The following is a 12,744-nucleotide window of genomic DNA, read 5'->3' as shown; positions in this document are numbered from 1 at the left end:
AGCAGTAGCCCATGGCAGTGAGGAGCTGTGTATGGCTCCAGGGGCTCCCCCTGCCTACCTCTCAGGATGCTTCCCTTCCTCCATGCCAGCCTGTCTGCTTGCTGGCACCTCACCCCACCCCCGCTGGCCTCAGGGGCTGCTGACATGGCAGGTGACCCCCGCCCCGCCTGCCTTGATGGCCGATAAGTCCCTGGCCAGCCACCCCTGTATCTGACCCAAGGAGCCAGAGCCTCTGCGCCCTTGAACTCCCTGTCCACCGTCAGTCAGTCTGGACAGGTCTGCATTATCTCGGCTCATCTCAGGCTCCTGACGTCAGGATGATCTTTCCAGCCCAACCCTGGATGACCACTGGACAAAGGCCCCCATGAGCCCTAACCATATCCTAGCAGGGATCTCAGTGGCTCCAGGATAAGTCTCTGTGGGCTAGGATGCCCCTGGGCCGTGGGTCCTCATGGTCCGCGGGCATCACTGAGCCTCCTCAGGCTATGCCTTATAGCAGGTAAGGCTGCGGCTGAAGGTGTGGAGAGCTCTCTGCTCACAGGCCCCACCCAGCCCTGGTCCTGCAGACGTGCACACACTCAGGCACATAATAGTTCCTTGCCCACAACAGGCCTGTTTGAAAGAACTTGCGTCTGCAGAGGCTGCTAACGCGCATACCTACACCCACCTGGTCACAGTGGCCCAGGGACTCCCAGGCCTTGGTTTTCCCCTGCCCTGCCTCCCTTCACCTGCCCACACCTCACCCAGCATGCCTGGAGGTGCCTCACGCTTCAGCTTCACAGAGCTCTGTGGTCTGCAGGAGGCTCACCACCGTGACTCACGCCATGTTCAATGTGTGCTGAAGAGAGGCTCGGCCACAGCCAGCTCTGACTCTGGCTCTTGCATGGTGCTGGCTTAGGATTCCCTGACCTTTCTCAACTCCCATCCTCTGTCATCTTCACTCTCTCCCTTAAGGCAGAGAAAGGCAGGGCTCAGCATCTCATCTTGCAGAAAGGAACTTAGAATCTCCATTATACAGAAGGGAGAAACAGAGCTCAGCAACCCATCTTACAGAAAGGAGGATCAAGGCTCAGCATCCCATCTTATAGAAGAGAGAGGCAGGGCTCAGCATCCAATCTTACAGAAAGGAGGATCAGGGCTCAGCATCCCATTCTGTAAGCATCCCTTACAGAAGGGAGCTTAGCATTTTCATCTTACAGGAAGGAGAAACATCCCATCTTCCAAAAGGGGGGATCAGGGCTCAGCATCCCATCTTATAGAAAGGAAGATCAAGTCTTACAGAATTCCATTTTACAGAAAGGAGCTCAGCATCTCCATCTTACAGGAGGGAGAAACAGGGCTCAACATCCCATCTTCCAAAAGGGAGGATCAGGGTTCAGCATCCCATCTTACAGAAAGGAGAATCAAGGCTCAGCATTCCATCTTACTGAAGGGAGCTTAGCATCTCCATCTTACAGGAGATGCTGCCAGGTACAAGAGATGCTACCTAATGCTAACAAGGCTCAGCAACCCACCTTATAGAAGGGGAGGATTGAGGCTCAGCATCCCATCTTAAAGAAGAGAGAGACAAGGTTCAGCATCTCATATTACAGAAGGGGGAATCAAGGCTCAGCATCCCATCTTATAGAAGACAGAGACAGGGCTCAGCATCCCATCTTACAGAAAAGAGAATCAAGACTCAGCATCCCATTTTATAGAAGAGAACTCAGCATCTCCTTCTTATAGGAAGGAGAAACAGGACTCAGCATCCCCTTTTACAGAAGAGAGAGACAAGGCTCAGCATTTTATCTTACAGAAGAGAGAAGAAGGACTTAGCATTCCCCTTATAACAGGAGAAACTGAGACCTGAGGATGTTATTACTAGCCTGTACATAAGTACGTTTTTTATGACTATTATCAAACTGAGTACATGGCGGGCCAGAAGGTCTGCCTAGAGTCCAACCCCATGCCTGACCCTATCACAGGCCTTAGTGTGTCATTTCTGGGCAATGCCGGAGATCCTGGTGCCCAGTGTGGCCCCAGGAGCCGCAGGCCCTTCCTTCCATGAGGCACAGCTGTGTTGTGAGGACACAGGCCCCATCCCAGCCCTCCTAATCTCAGGATCTCCCGTTCAGGGCCCAGAGAGTGGCTAGTGTTGCCAGTGAGGGCCCTACCTGCTGGTGTCAGGTGAAAAAGGAAACCCCTGAACTTCTGAGGCCCAGCCTTTGGTAGGGAGGAGGTCTCTGCCCTGCCTTGGGATTCCTGGGGTCCAAAACAGTGTTGGGTGGGCTGTAAGAACTCCACCAAGCCTCTGGCATTGGTGGCAGAACCCCTGGGCATGTCAGAAGTGTGTCTAGAGCTGAAAGTGGGTACTTGGATCCCTGACCTCAGGGACTCACCATCTGGGAACTTGCAGCTTCCCAAGGTGGAAGTGACGGCATCCTCAGATTAAAGTCACCCTGGTCTCAGGAGTAGGGACCCCAAAGAGAGGTAGGAGGTGGGCAGGGAGGGCATGTTCCCAGACCCAGCCCGGGCCCTCACTGGTACCTGAGCTTCCTCCTTTCTCATCCTCGGCCTCAACTGCCTCCCTCTGACTGGGGCTGGCCCTGCTCTGCCCCTCCCCACCAAGCTACTTGGCTTGTCTCTTGGGTCTTGCAAATTCCCCAGCAAAAGGCAGGAAAGCTACTAGCTCGGTGCTAACGAGGCTATTTGGGCACTAAAGATGACTACCCTGGGCCTCACCTGGTCACCCAGTGGCCCCTCGGGATAGAGGCAGTCTGTTGTCCCATGTGCTGGCTTGTCTGCAGGGCCAAGGCCTTCCTAGGCCATCAAACCCTCAGTCCGCCTGGCTGCTCCACCTGAGTGAGGCCCTTGGAAGCAAGGCCACAAATGTGGCTTGGGGTTTCCTGATATCATGAGACGCTTTGTTTTCTCTGTTGTGGTTTCAAGATGTCACCTGAGTCCCATTTATGGGCTCAGAGCTGGCGACAAGCCTGGAAGCCCTGGGGTCACCTGCCCTGCCTCACATGGCCCCAGCCCCACTGTGGGAGCCCAAGCAGATGCTCGTCACCCACAGCAAGTGCCGCAGACTGTGGCTGTCATCTGGGGCCACCCCTGCTGCCTGGCACAAACTGCCAGGAAGGATGCAGGGTGGACCCGCTCCCTACCCTGAGGACAGTGGGGGCTACAGCCAGTGAGCATGTCAAGAGTCAGTCTGGGGCCCAGGTAGGTAGTGGCCATGCAGAGCTGTGCCTCCTGGTCAGTGCCTGGCACTGTGCTGCTCCTTGGCCCTTTGGCTGGGCCAGCTCTTCCTGAAGTCATTGAGAACCAGGACTGGTAGCCTGGGGCAGGGGAGCGAGGTGAGGGGGAGGAGTGGGCAGGCCCCTGCTGGTGAGTGGATAGGAAGGTGGAACCCAGAGAGGCTGAGCCGATGGCCCGGGACCACCCAGAGCCCCGTGGCCAAGCCGATGGGGACAAGCTTCGCTACTGTGCATGCGTGGGACCAGGCCTACGCCATCACCATATAGGCGAGCTCCCAGGTTTTCACAAGCCTCCCAAGGGCAGACACTGCCACTGCCTGCACTTTGAGCCACGTGGCCGGGGCACAGGGAGGAGAAGTGATGTGTGTCTTTCTGTCCTGCAGCAAGCGCGGAAGCCTTACGACGTGCGGGACGTCATTGAGCAGTACTCACAGGGCCACCTCAACCTCATGGTGCGCATCAAAGAGCTGCAGAGGAGGTGGGCACGGCCAAGGGGCAGTGGGGAGGGTGCACGGGTCCTGCCCAGCCCAGCCCCAGCTGCACGAGGAGCGGTACCAGGAGGAGGGAGGGGCTGAGACCCTGAGTTCTCACCTCTCAACCACCCCTACCCCTGCAGAGGGAGGGCAGCTGGCCACAGCCACGGTTCACAGCCAGCCCACCAGGCAGCTCGGCCTTGTTCCCCGCCCGGGTCTGAGACGATGGAGGAGTTGGGGTGGGGAGGTGTGTCGGGGAGGAAAACACCCACCTCCATCCCTGCTCAGGCAGCAACACCAGCTTCACACTCCCCACAACTTCATGACACTTGGCAACCAGCCCACCCACCTCCCATGTCACCCCTGAGCAAGGGGCCAGGCCCAGCCCTGGGAAGACCACGGGTCTCCCCCGGCTGGCCCTGGAGCTGGAGACCCTGACTGTGGGGAGCCAACGTGTTCCCATGGCATCAGCGCCATCCTCCTGGGCCTGCACAGGCTCAGAGCAGCTGTGCCTCTGAGAGGGCTCGCCTAGGAACTAGCTCTGTGTGTTACAGGGTATGGCTGGGAATCCGTGTCCATTCTGCCCACAGGCTGCCTTGCCCGTGGCTGATCCATTGCCTCCTACTCCTAACCCCAGGGAGGAAGTCTGAGAGGCAGCCCACGGACTCCTCCTCTCTGAGCTCCCTGCTCAGCCCCCTCAGGAGCATGGCTCTCTGGGAGGTTGGGAGTGACCTGGCAGGTCTTAGGGTCGGGGGTGTCCCCAGAGTGGGTGGGTAGTGCACTGTCTTGCTGGGCACATCAACCTGTCTGTCCCATGGACGGCAGTGCATCTGTGCAGTGCCAGGGCCAGGTGTGAACTGGTGTCCGTCTCCTTCCCTCCCAGGCTGGACCAGTCCATTGGGAAGCCCTCGCTGTTCATCTCCGTCTCAGGTGGGTTTCTGTGTCAGTTGCTCTGGGCGCGGCAGCCTGCAATGGACTCTCCCACACCTCTGACCTCCTGGCTCTCCCTGCGATGTCAGAATGGGCCACTGGGCCTCCAAAGTGCATGACATGAAATGAAAGCCAGGGAGTAAGGGGAGGTAGACCCCACCCTTAGCAAAGTGGCTCCAAAGTACATTTTACAAAGGAATCTTCAAGTTTCATAAGAACCTACCTGGGTCCCTTTAAATTCCAGGGCGTTGAGGTTAGGCTCTGGGTGTGGAAACATGAACCCAGGGCAACTTTGCAGAAGGGGGTGATCCTGGGGATGGGCCTGGGGTGGGGCTTGAGCAGGGTGAGTTGCCAGCCCAGAATTCAAGAGACTATGGGTGGGGGCCTTGCAGGGCTCAAGCTGAGAGGGACAGAAGTACCTGGCCGCAGCCTGGGGGCTGGTTTTCTGGCTCCTCGACCAAATTCCTTGGGTCCCCTGGACACGGGGCTGTGAGTCATTCTGGGGAATGATGGAAAAGGCACGTTCCCTGGGGTTTCCTAGCCCAAATGCAAACAGCAGCCATGGAGCACAATGTGGGCTGGTGTGACGGGGGCAGCTGAGCGGCTATGTCCCCCAGCCTGGAGTCAGGCCTATGCCGCCCTGGGAGTGGAATGGCACGGGCTTGCACAGCTGGCAGTGTGGCCAGTTTAGGCAGCCCCCTAGGGCTCTCGGAGGTCAGAGGTGGAGAGGGTGGAGCAGGATGGAGTCCAGGTCCCCAGCTGCAGCCATGCCCGCCCACTGTACCACCTCTGGTGTTTTTGTCACAGGATACTTTTTAAAAAATGTCCTAGTAGGTTTAGGCATTTTGACTCTCAGCTACCACCCCCAGCCCCATCATCCTGCTCCCCACGCCCAGCTGGGGTCCCCGGTCCACCCCAGCACTCAGCCCTGATTTGGGTGTTTTATCCCCCATAGAAAAGAGCAAGGATCGCGGCAGCAACACGATCGGCGCCCGCCTGAACCGAGTAGAAGACAAGGTAGGCTCACGCGCCGGCCCGCAGCGGCTCTGGTCAGTGTTCTGGGGCCAGCAGGCACCTCCCTGTGATCTGCGTGTGAATGTGAAGCTCCAGTGATGCCAGGGCCTGCAGGCCTCCCCACCTTCCCGCCAGTGCCTATTGCAGCCCGCCCAGCAACTCCCAAGAGGGGCCCAGGCCCACTGCCCACCTGGCTGGGCATTGCTCCCCCATGGAAGGAGCCAGGCCAGGCTGGTTTCTCATCCTCTGACAATTGGCGTCTTTACTGGCAGGTGGCACCTAGTGACCCTCCCCCCAGCTCTTTCCCGCTGCCTCTCATAGTCTGCTTTGTGCTCTGTGAGTCTCCTGGCTGCATCCTGAGTGGAGGGTGGCAGGAGCTGGCCTCACATCCCAGCCTTCTCCTGGGCCCAGCTGTCTGGGGCCTCCACTTGGGGCCGGCCGAGGGCTCAGGGAGATGCAGGGCCCAGCTGGGATGGGTTCATGGGAAGAGAAGCATCTTCTGTTTACCCCGACCCACCAGGCCCCCACTCCCCACCAGGCTCTATGCCCGTCACTCGGTCCCTCAGGCTGGAGCCTCTACCCCAGGCACCCTGGGAGCTGCCGGAGGATCTGAGCGGTGGGAGGGCCTTTCCTGGGCCCATGGCTGAGCCCACCACTGCCCTTTGAAGTTTCTGTGGTTTGAAGCGGGCTGTTATCTTGCCGAACAGCAAGTCCGTCTACATGGACTTTATCTGAAAGTAGCTGAGAGGCTAAAAATAGAGGAATTTCAGTTGGGCAGGGAGTGCGTCTGCTGCCCGGTTTCCCCGGCAACGCCTGGCTCTGGCCTGCTTCCATCTCGGCTGCAGCCGGGCAGGCGGGGCAGGCACAGCTCAGCCCAGGCTCCTGCTCCTGCTCCACCCGTCCTGGCCCCCAGGACCTGCAGCGTCACCCTCTCCCCACCTGGCACCATCTGCCCATGGCCTGGGGCGGCTGTGGGGCCCTGCGACCAACAAACTGGGTCAGGCAGAAAGAGCAAGGGCTGGTGTTCAGGTGCCTGGCCCCGTGGGGCTGTGTGACCACAGTATCCCGGGTCCCACGGGCCTGGCCACCCTCTGTCAGCACAGGCCTGAGCAGGGCTGGTGCAGGCCTTTGCCAGGCAGATGGCCCAGTGGGAGATGGCGCCCATCTGGCAGGACAGGAAGCAAGACCCGGGAGAGGTCCGTTCAGAGGATTGGCAAAGCTCGGAGGCCCAGAAGCCTTGGCCTCTCTGCTGCCTGGGGAACACGGTGTTTCCTTGGCTTTCTCTCTGCGCAAGGGCTGGATGACTCCTGGCTGGCACACCCAGTACAGCAGGACTGGGTACCCTGTGTTGTTGGCATGGCCAGGAGTTTCTAGACATCAAGGAAAGCCATGGTAGAGACAGGGAGTGGCACCCAGTTCCCCCACCTCCACTCCTGTTTCCGTCTCGGCTGCAGCCAGGCAGGCGGGGCATGAACATCGCTGACGTGCAGGAGTCCCGGTGGCCCTCTCTGGACAGCACGGGCTGGGGACAGCCCCTACCTTTTCCCACCACGCCCTGCCCAGCTCTGCTTCCATTCCCTATGCTGCTGTCCCAGGCCTTTCTTATGGCTCTGCCCCTGCTCCATGGGACGGACCACCCTGTAAGCCCAGACCTGGAGCCTGGCATCCTGCGGGGGTGATGGTGGGTGGCAGACAGGGTCTCCTGAAGTGCTGCGGCCCCTTCCTGACGTGCACAGCAGCCGTCCAGCAGCCTGCTGGGGCCTGGGAACAAGGACGCAGTCCTCCGTCAGCCAAGATCGGTGTGGGGGCCTGCAGTGGGGCCAGCGCTGGTCTTGAAGGTACAGAATTATGCCCCCAGTTTCTTCACATCTGAGCAACAGAGGGAAGCGTTTTCCGGAGTCCCTGATCCCTAGGGCAAGGTTTAAGAACAAGGCTGGGGCCACATCCTGGTGCCTTGTCAGGCTCTGAGCCGGGGTCACGAGGATTCTGGTAGATTCTGCATGCACAGCCCTGGTGGGCCCTGGCTCCCTGCTGTCACATTCGAGTCCCCTGCCTGGGGTCTCTGAGGTGGTGAGTGGCACCCACAGTTGACACTAAATCTCAGCCCCTCTGAGGGGATCTACCTGGAACCTGGCTGCCCATCAAGGAGTTGACAGAGCTGTGCTGACCTGGGTGGGCAGGTGGTATCCTGCCCAGTCCTTGCCCTGCCACTGACTGGTACCCCCCTCAGGGACAGACCCTGGGAAAGGGCCTGGCTGGGCCTGGCGGGCTTGGTGGCACAGACTGGCTCGAGTTATCTTCGTTATCAGTACAGCCATCGGGACCGTAAACACCCCAAGCGCAATCCTGCTGACTTCGGGAAGTAGGGGCAGGAAATCCAGCAGCCACCCCAGCCCTCGGAGGCCCAGCAGGCGTGCAGCGGTGCCAATGCCCGCCGGCCCCGCCAACCCCAGCCAGAGCCCCTGGCCTTCCCCACCGGCACCCTCCCCCACCCCATCCCGCCAGTCTGGCTGCCTGCCGGAAGCGAGTCAAGGCCCCAGCCCCCAACTGCTTTCTCAGCTCAGCTCAGTCCCTCACCCCTGGGTTGCGCAGTGAGTCCCATCCCAGGCCGGCTTGCCTAGCCATGGGATGAGAGGTCTCTGGGATGCACAGCCAGCTGGCACCCGTCTTGGCAGGGGTCATGCTAAGAATCAGGGAGGCCTGGAGTGTCTCCTTGCAGGGAGTTCACAAGTGCAGGTCAGCTGAGCTTGTTCAGGGCTGCCTCAGTTTCCCTGGCAGGGAGCCCTCTTCTTCCTTTGTGTCCACGACCCACACTGGGGAGAGGGGTCTGGGGATCTTCCTTCTCGCCACATTCCTGTGGCCTCGTCAAAACTCTTGCTTGGCAGAGCTGTCTGCTCCGACACAGACCCCCTCAACTATCTTGCAAGATGTCCCCATTCCTGGGATCCCTGCTACCCCTGTGCCTGGCCGGGTGGCTCAGGCTCTGCCTCACTCCAGGGTGTGGAGAGCAGAAACCCCCCACACCCACAGACCCAGGGGCCTCCTCACAGCAAGTCTGCTTCCTGCGGGCCTCCTTCCCTTGTCAAATGAGAGGGTTTGATTCCTGCTTGTGTCCTTAGGGTCAAAAGTCACAAAAGCTGCCTCATGCCCTTTCTGTTTTCATCTTAGATTACTGTCTTCTTGATTCTGGAGAGGACTCTTATTTACTCAAATGCCCAAATAAACCATCTTTTATACATGGCGAAACGGAGGTTCAGAGAGGCTGAGCGGTCGCCTGAGGTCACACAGCTAGTTAGGTTGAAGAGCTGGTCCCAAGGAGGACACACACAGGGGTGGCAGATAAGATGGAGACAGCAAGGAGGGGTTTCATAATCACCCACAGTCCGTAGGGAGAGGCTGAGGAGGGTTGAGGCCAGGGGCAGGCTGGGGGTGCCAGCAGCAGGACCCAGGGCCTTCAGTGTGGGCCAGGGACCAATGCAGGCGGTTGGGAGAGGTTCGGAGAGGGCTGGCCCTGCCCGCTCCCCCTCTGGCCCCACTGGGCTTCCTGGAGTCCCACACAGGGCTGGCAGTCTGTGTGGGGGCTGCATACCCCAGACACTCTGAGGAATAGATGGCAGAGGCCGCTCCAGCCCTCCTCCCCCAGCAAGTATTCTTAGCTTGGTCTCCAGGACCTGCCACACTGTTTACGTTGGGCCCTGTTTATTTTGCAAGCTAAGCTCATACTGCTTTTGCTGATATGAGGAGCACAGTGGGCTGGGAGAGTTTCTTTCTTCTCTGTTTTTGCCGGAAATGTTCATGGCTGAGAGCCGGACACAAGGGAGTCCTGGGTTTCCATGTCCCAGTTCAGAAAGCGATGGGCGGGAAGAGGCCCCCACCACCTGACACTCCTTTCACTGCCTCCGGTCCCAGAAGCCAGGCCTCCAGGATGAGAATGCCCCCCAACCCAGGACTCCCACAACCACACCCTGCCCATGCCTTTACCAAGCTTTGTGCATGACCCCAACCTCCAGGATGCAGGCAGACCCAGCCTTCCAGAATTGGGTATTTGCCCCCAGACACTGCTACCCTTTCCCTCATTCCAGTGTGACTCCTCCATCCACCAGGCCCACAAGCTGGACCCCAAGTCTTTTTTGCCTTGGGCGGTTCTCCGAGCTGCGCCCCCAGAGTCGCCTTGCTGCTGTTTATCCCTGCCCTTCAGCCCAACCCCTGCTGAGTTCAGGCCTTTATCATCTCTTACTTGGATTATTTTTCCAGCCATGTATGCGATCTCCGGGCCTCTCCTCACACCCACCAATCCTTCACATTGTATATTATTTCTTAAACACTGCTGAAATCTCACTTACTAGTATTTAATATATCAGAATTTTTGTGCCAGTATTTATGTGTGAGATACATACATAACATAATTTTCCTTTCTTGTATGGTCTTCATGAGGTTTTGGTATCAAATGTATGTGAGCCCCACCAACTAAGTTAAGAAATGTCCTCTCTTTTCCTATCCTGGGATATTTTGTATAAGATTAGAATTTTATTTTCCTCAAATGTTTGGTGGAATTTAAAGGTAAAGACATCTAGGCCTGGTGTTTTCTTTGTGGGAAGATTAATCATTCCTGATTCAATGGCTGTAATAATTATGGACTGTTCAGGTTTTCCATTTCTTCTTGTATCAGTTTTGATAAGTTATATATTCTAGGAATTTATACATTTCATTTTAGTTTCCATGTTCATTGGCATTTATTATTATTTGAATGTCCATCCATTAGCATTTAGTCCCATTTTTTATTCTCAATATTATTTATTTATGCTTTCACTGTTTTCCCCCTTAGTGGTCAAACCTGACACTATTCACCTGTCTTATTAAATGTTTAGTGGACTTCTGGCTTTGTTGATCCTCTCTATTGTGATTTTGTTTTGTTTCATTCACTTCTCTTTATTTTATTCCTTCTATTTACTTGGCCTTAATATACTGTTCTTTCTCTAACCTCTCTAAATTAAGAATAGGATAATTCTTAATTTTCAGGCTTTCTAAATTTCTTTTTTTTTTTTAATTTTTCTAACCACTGTCGATCTCGTGGCTTTCTAAATTTTTAAGGTATGCATTTAAGGTTATAAATTTTTCCTTTAACTATCATTCAAACTACATCTCCCACATTTTGATATATGGCATTTAATTTTAATCTTCATTCACTTTAGTATTTTTCTAATCTCCATTATGATCTCTTGTTTATCCTAGGAGTTCTGTAGCAATGTGGTTTTTGTCATTGTTATAATTGTAGCACAGCTTTCTCATAATGTTGCCCTCTTGTCAGAGAAAGCAATCCATATGATATTAATACTTTAGAATGTTTTGAAATATGGTTTACAGCAAAAATGTCATCAATTTTTGTAAATGTGCCTTCTGTACTTGAAAACAAGGTATATTCTGACATTGTTGGATGCAGTGTTATGTTCATATCCACTGAAACAAGCTTGTTAATTGGTCTGTTCAAATCTTCTATATTCTCATTGGAATGTTTTTATCTGCTTAATCTATTATTACTGAGAAGGCATAGGGCAAATTTCTGTTTAACTTCCTAAGAAACTTCTAAACTGTTTCCAAAGGATTTGTACCATTTTGCTTTCTCACCAGTAATGTATAAAGGTTCCACTTTCTCCACAGCCTTGCAAATACATGGTCTTTTCTATTTTAGCCCTTTTAGTGAGTATGTAATGGTATCTCATTGTGGTTTTGATTTGCATTTCCCTAATGACTAATGATGTTGAGCCACTTTTCATGTGCTTATTAGCCATTCATAGTCTTCTTTGGTGAAATGTTTATTCAACTCTCTTGCCCATTTTCTAATTAAGTAGTCTGTTCTATTATTGAGTTGCAAGGGTTTTTTATATGTTCTGGATACAAGTCCTTTATCAGATCTATGACTTGCAAATATTTTCTCCCATTCTGTGGCTGTCTTTTCATTTCCTTAATCACATCTTTTAAATCACAAAAGTTTTTAATTTTAATGAAGTCCAATTTGTCTTTTCTTATATGGCTCAGGCTTTTGATGTTTTATCTAAGAACTCTGCCTAATCCAAAGCTATAAACATTTTCTCCTGTTTTGTTTTGGTTTTTTTTCCTTCTAGAAGTTGCATAGAAGTAGCTCTTACATTTCAGTCTATATTTACTTTGAGGTAATTTTGGGGTATGATATGAGGTAAAGGCTAGATTTTTTTTGTTTCGTTCTTACTTATGGATATTCAATTGCCCCAGAACATTTGTTGAAAATACTCCATTTCCTCATTTGAATTATCATGGCTTCTTTGTCAAAAATCAATTGACCATAAATTTATAGGTTTATTTCTGCATTTTCAGTTCTATTCTGTTGGTCTATACACCTTTCTGTAAATCTATATGCCTTTCTGTAAACCCATACTATACCATCTTGATTATTGTAGGTTTACAGTAAGTTTTAAAATTAAATTATGTACGTTTTCTATTTTTGTTCATCTTTTTACAAATTGTTTCTGTCCATTCTAAGTCCTATGAATTTTCATACAAATTTTAGGTTCAACCTGTCAATTAAAAAAGAAAGCCCTGCTGGGATTTTGATAGGCATCGTGTTGAATCTATAGATCCATTTGGGGAAAATTGACGTCTTAACAAAATTGAGTATTATAATCAATGAACATGGTATAGCCCTCCATTTATTTGATCTACTTTAATTTCTTTCAGTGATATTTTGCAGTTTGGGGCATATACATTTTATACTTATTTTGTTGCATTTACTCCTAAATATTTTATTTGTTATGCTAGTGTTAATGAAATTGTTTTCTTAATTTCATTTTGAGTTAATTGTTCATTACTAGTATATAGAAATAACATTAAATTTTTATATCAATCTTGTAAACTATGACTTTTCTGTTCTTGGTTTTAGTCATTTTTGTTGTCACTATTGATTTCTTAAGATTTTCTACATATAAGATCATGTCTTGTGTCAATACAGACAATTTTTACTTCTTTCCAATCAGATGCCTTTAATTTCTTTGTTTTGCCTAATTGCACTGGCTTGAACTGCCAAAAAAATTATTGAATAGAAGAAGTGCTAGAGC

At 52.9% G+C, this 12,744-nt stretch overlaps 1 protein-coding gene across 2 annotated transcripts in view; it reads left to right on the top strand.

Annotated features, from left to right (window-relative positions):
* KCNQ1 (potassium channel, voltage gated KQT-like subfamily Q, member 1) overlaps positions 1-12,744 on the top strand; it is a 405,403-nt gene that overhangs the window by 328,645 nt on the left and 64,014 nt on the right. For both annotated transcript variants that reach the window (XM_011988197.1, XM_011988198.1), the window contains 3 exons: positions 3,623-3,717; positions 4,596-4,642; positions 5,598-5,659. In XM_011988197.1, the coding sequence (XP_011843587.1) occupies positions 3,623-3,717; positions 4,596-4,642; positions 5,598-5,659 (204 nt within the window). The remainder of the gene's footprint in view (positions 1-3,622; positions 3,718-4,595; positions 4,643-5,597; positions 5,660-12,744) is intronic.

Source organism: Mandrillus leucophaeus, unplaced genomic scaffold (assembly GCF_000951045.1).
Source record: "Mandrillus leucophaeus isolate KB7577 unplaced genomic scaffold, Mleu.le_1.0 Scaffold325, whole genome shotgun sequence".
Classification (NCBI taxonomy): domain Eukaryota; kingdom Metazoa; phylum Chordata; class Mammalia; order Primates; family Cercopithecidae; genus Mandrillus; species Mandrillus leucophaeus.
The sequence above is the reverse complement of the archived record's forward strand: the minus strand, read 5'-3'. Positions and strand labels throughout refer to the sequence as shown.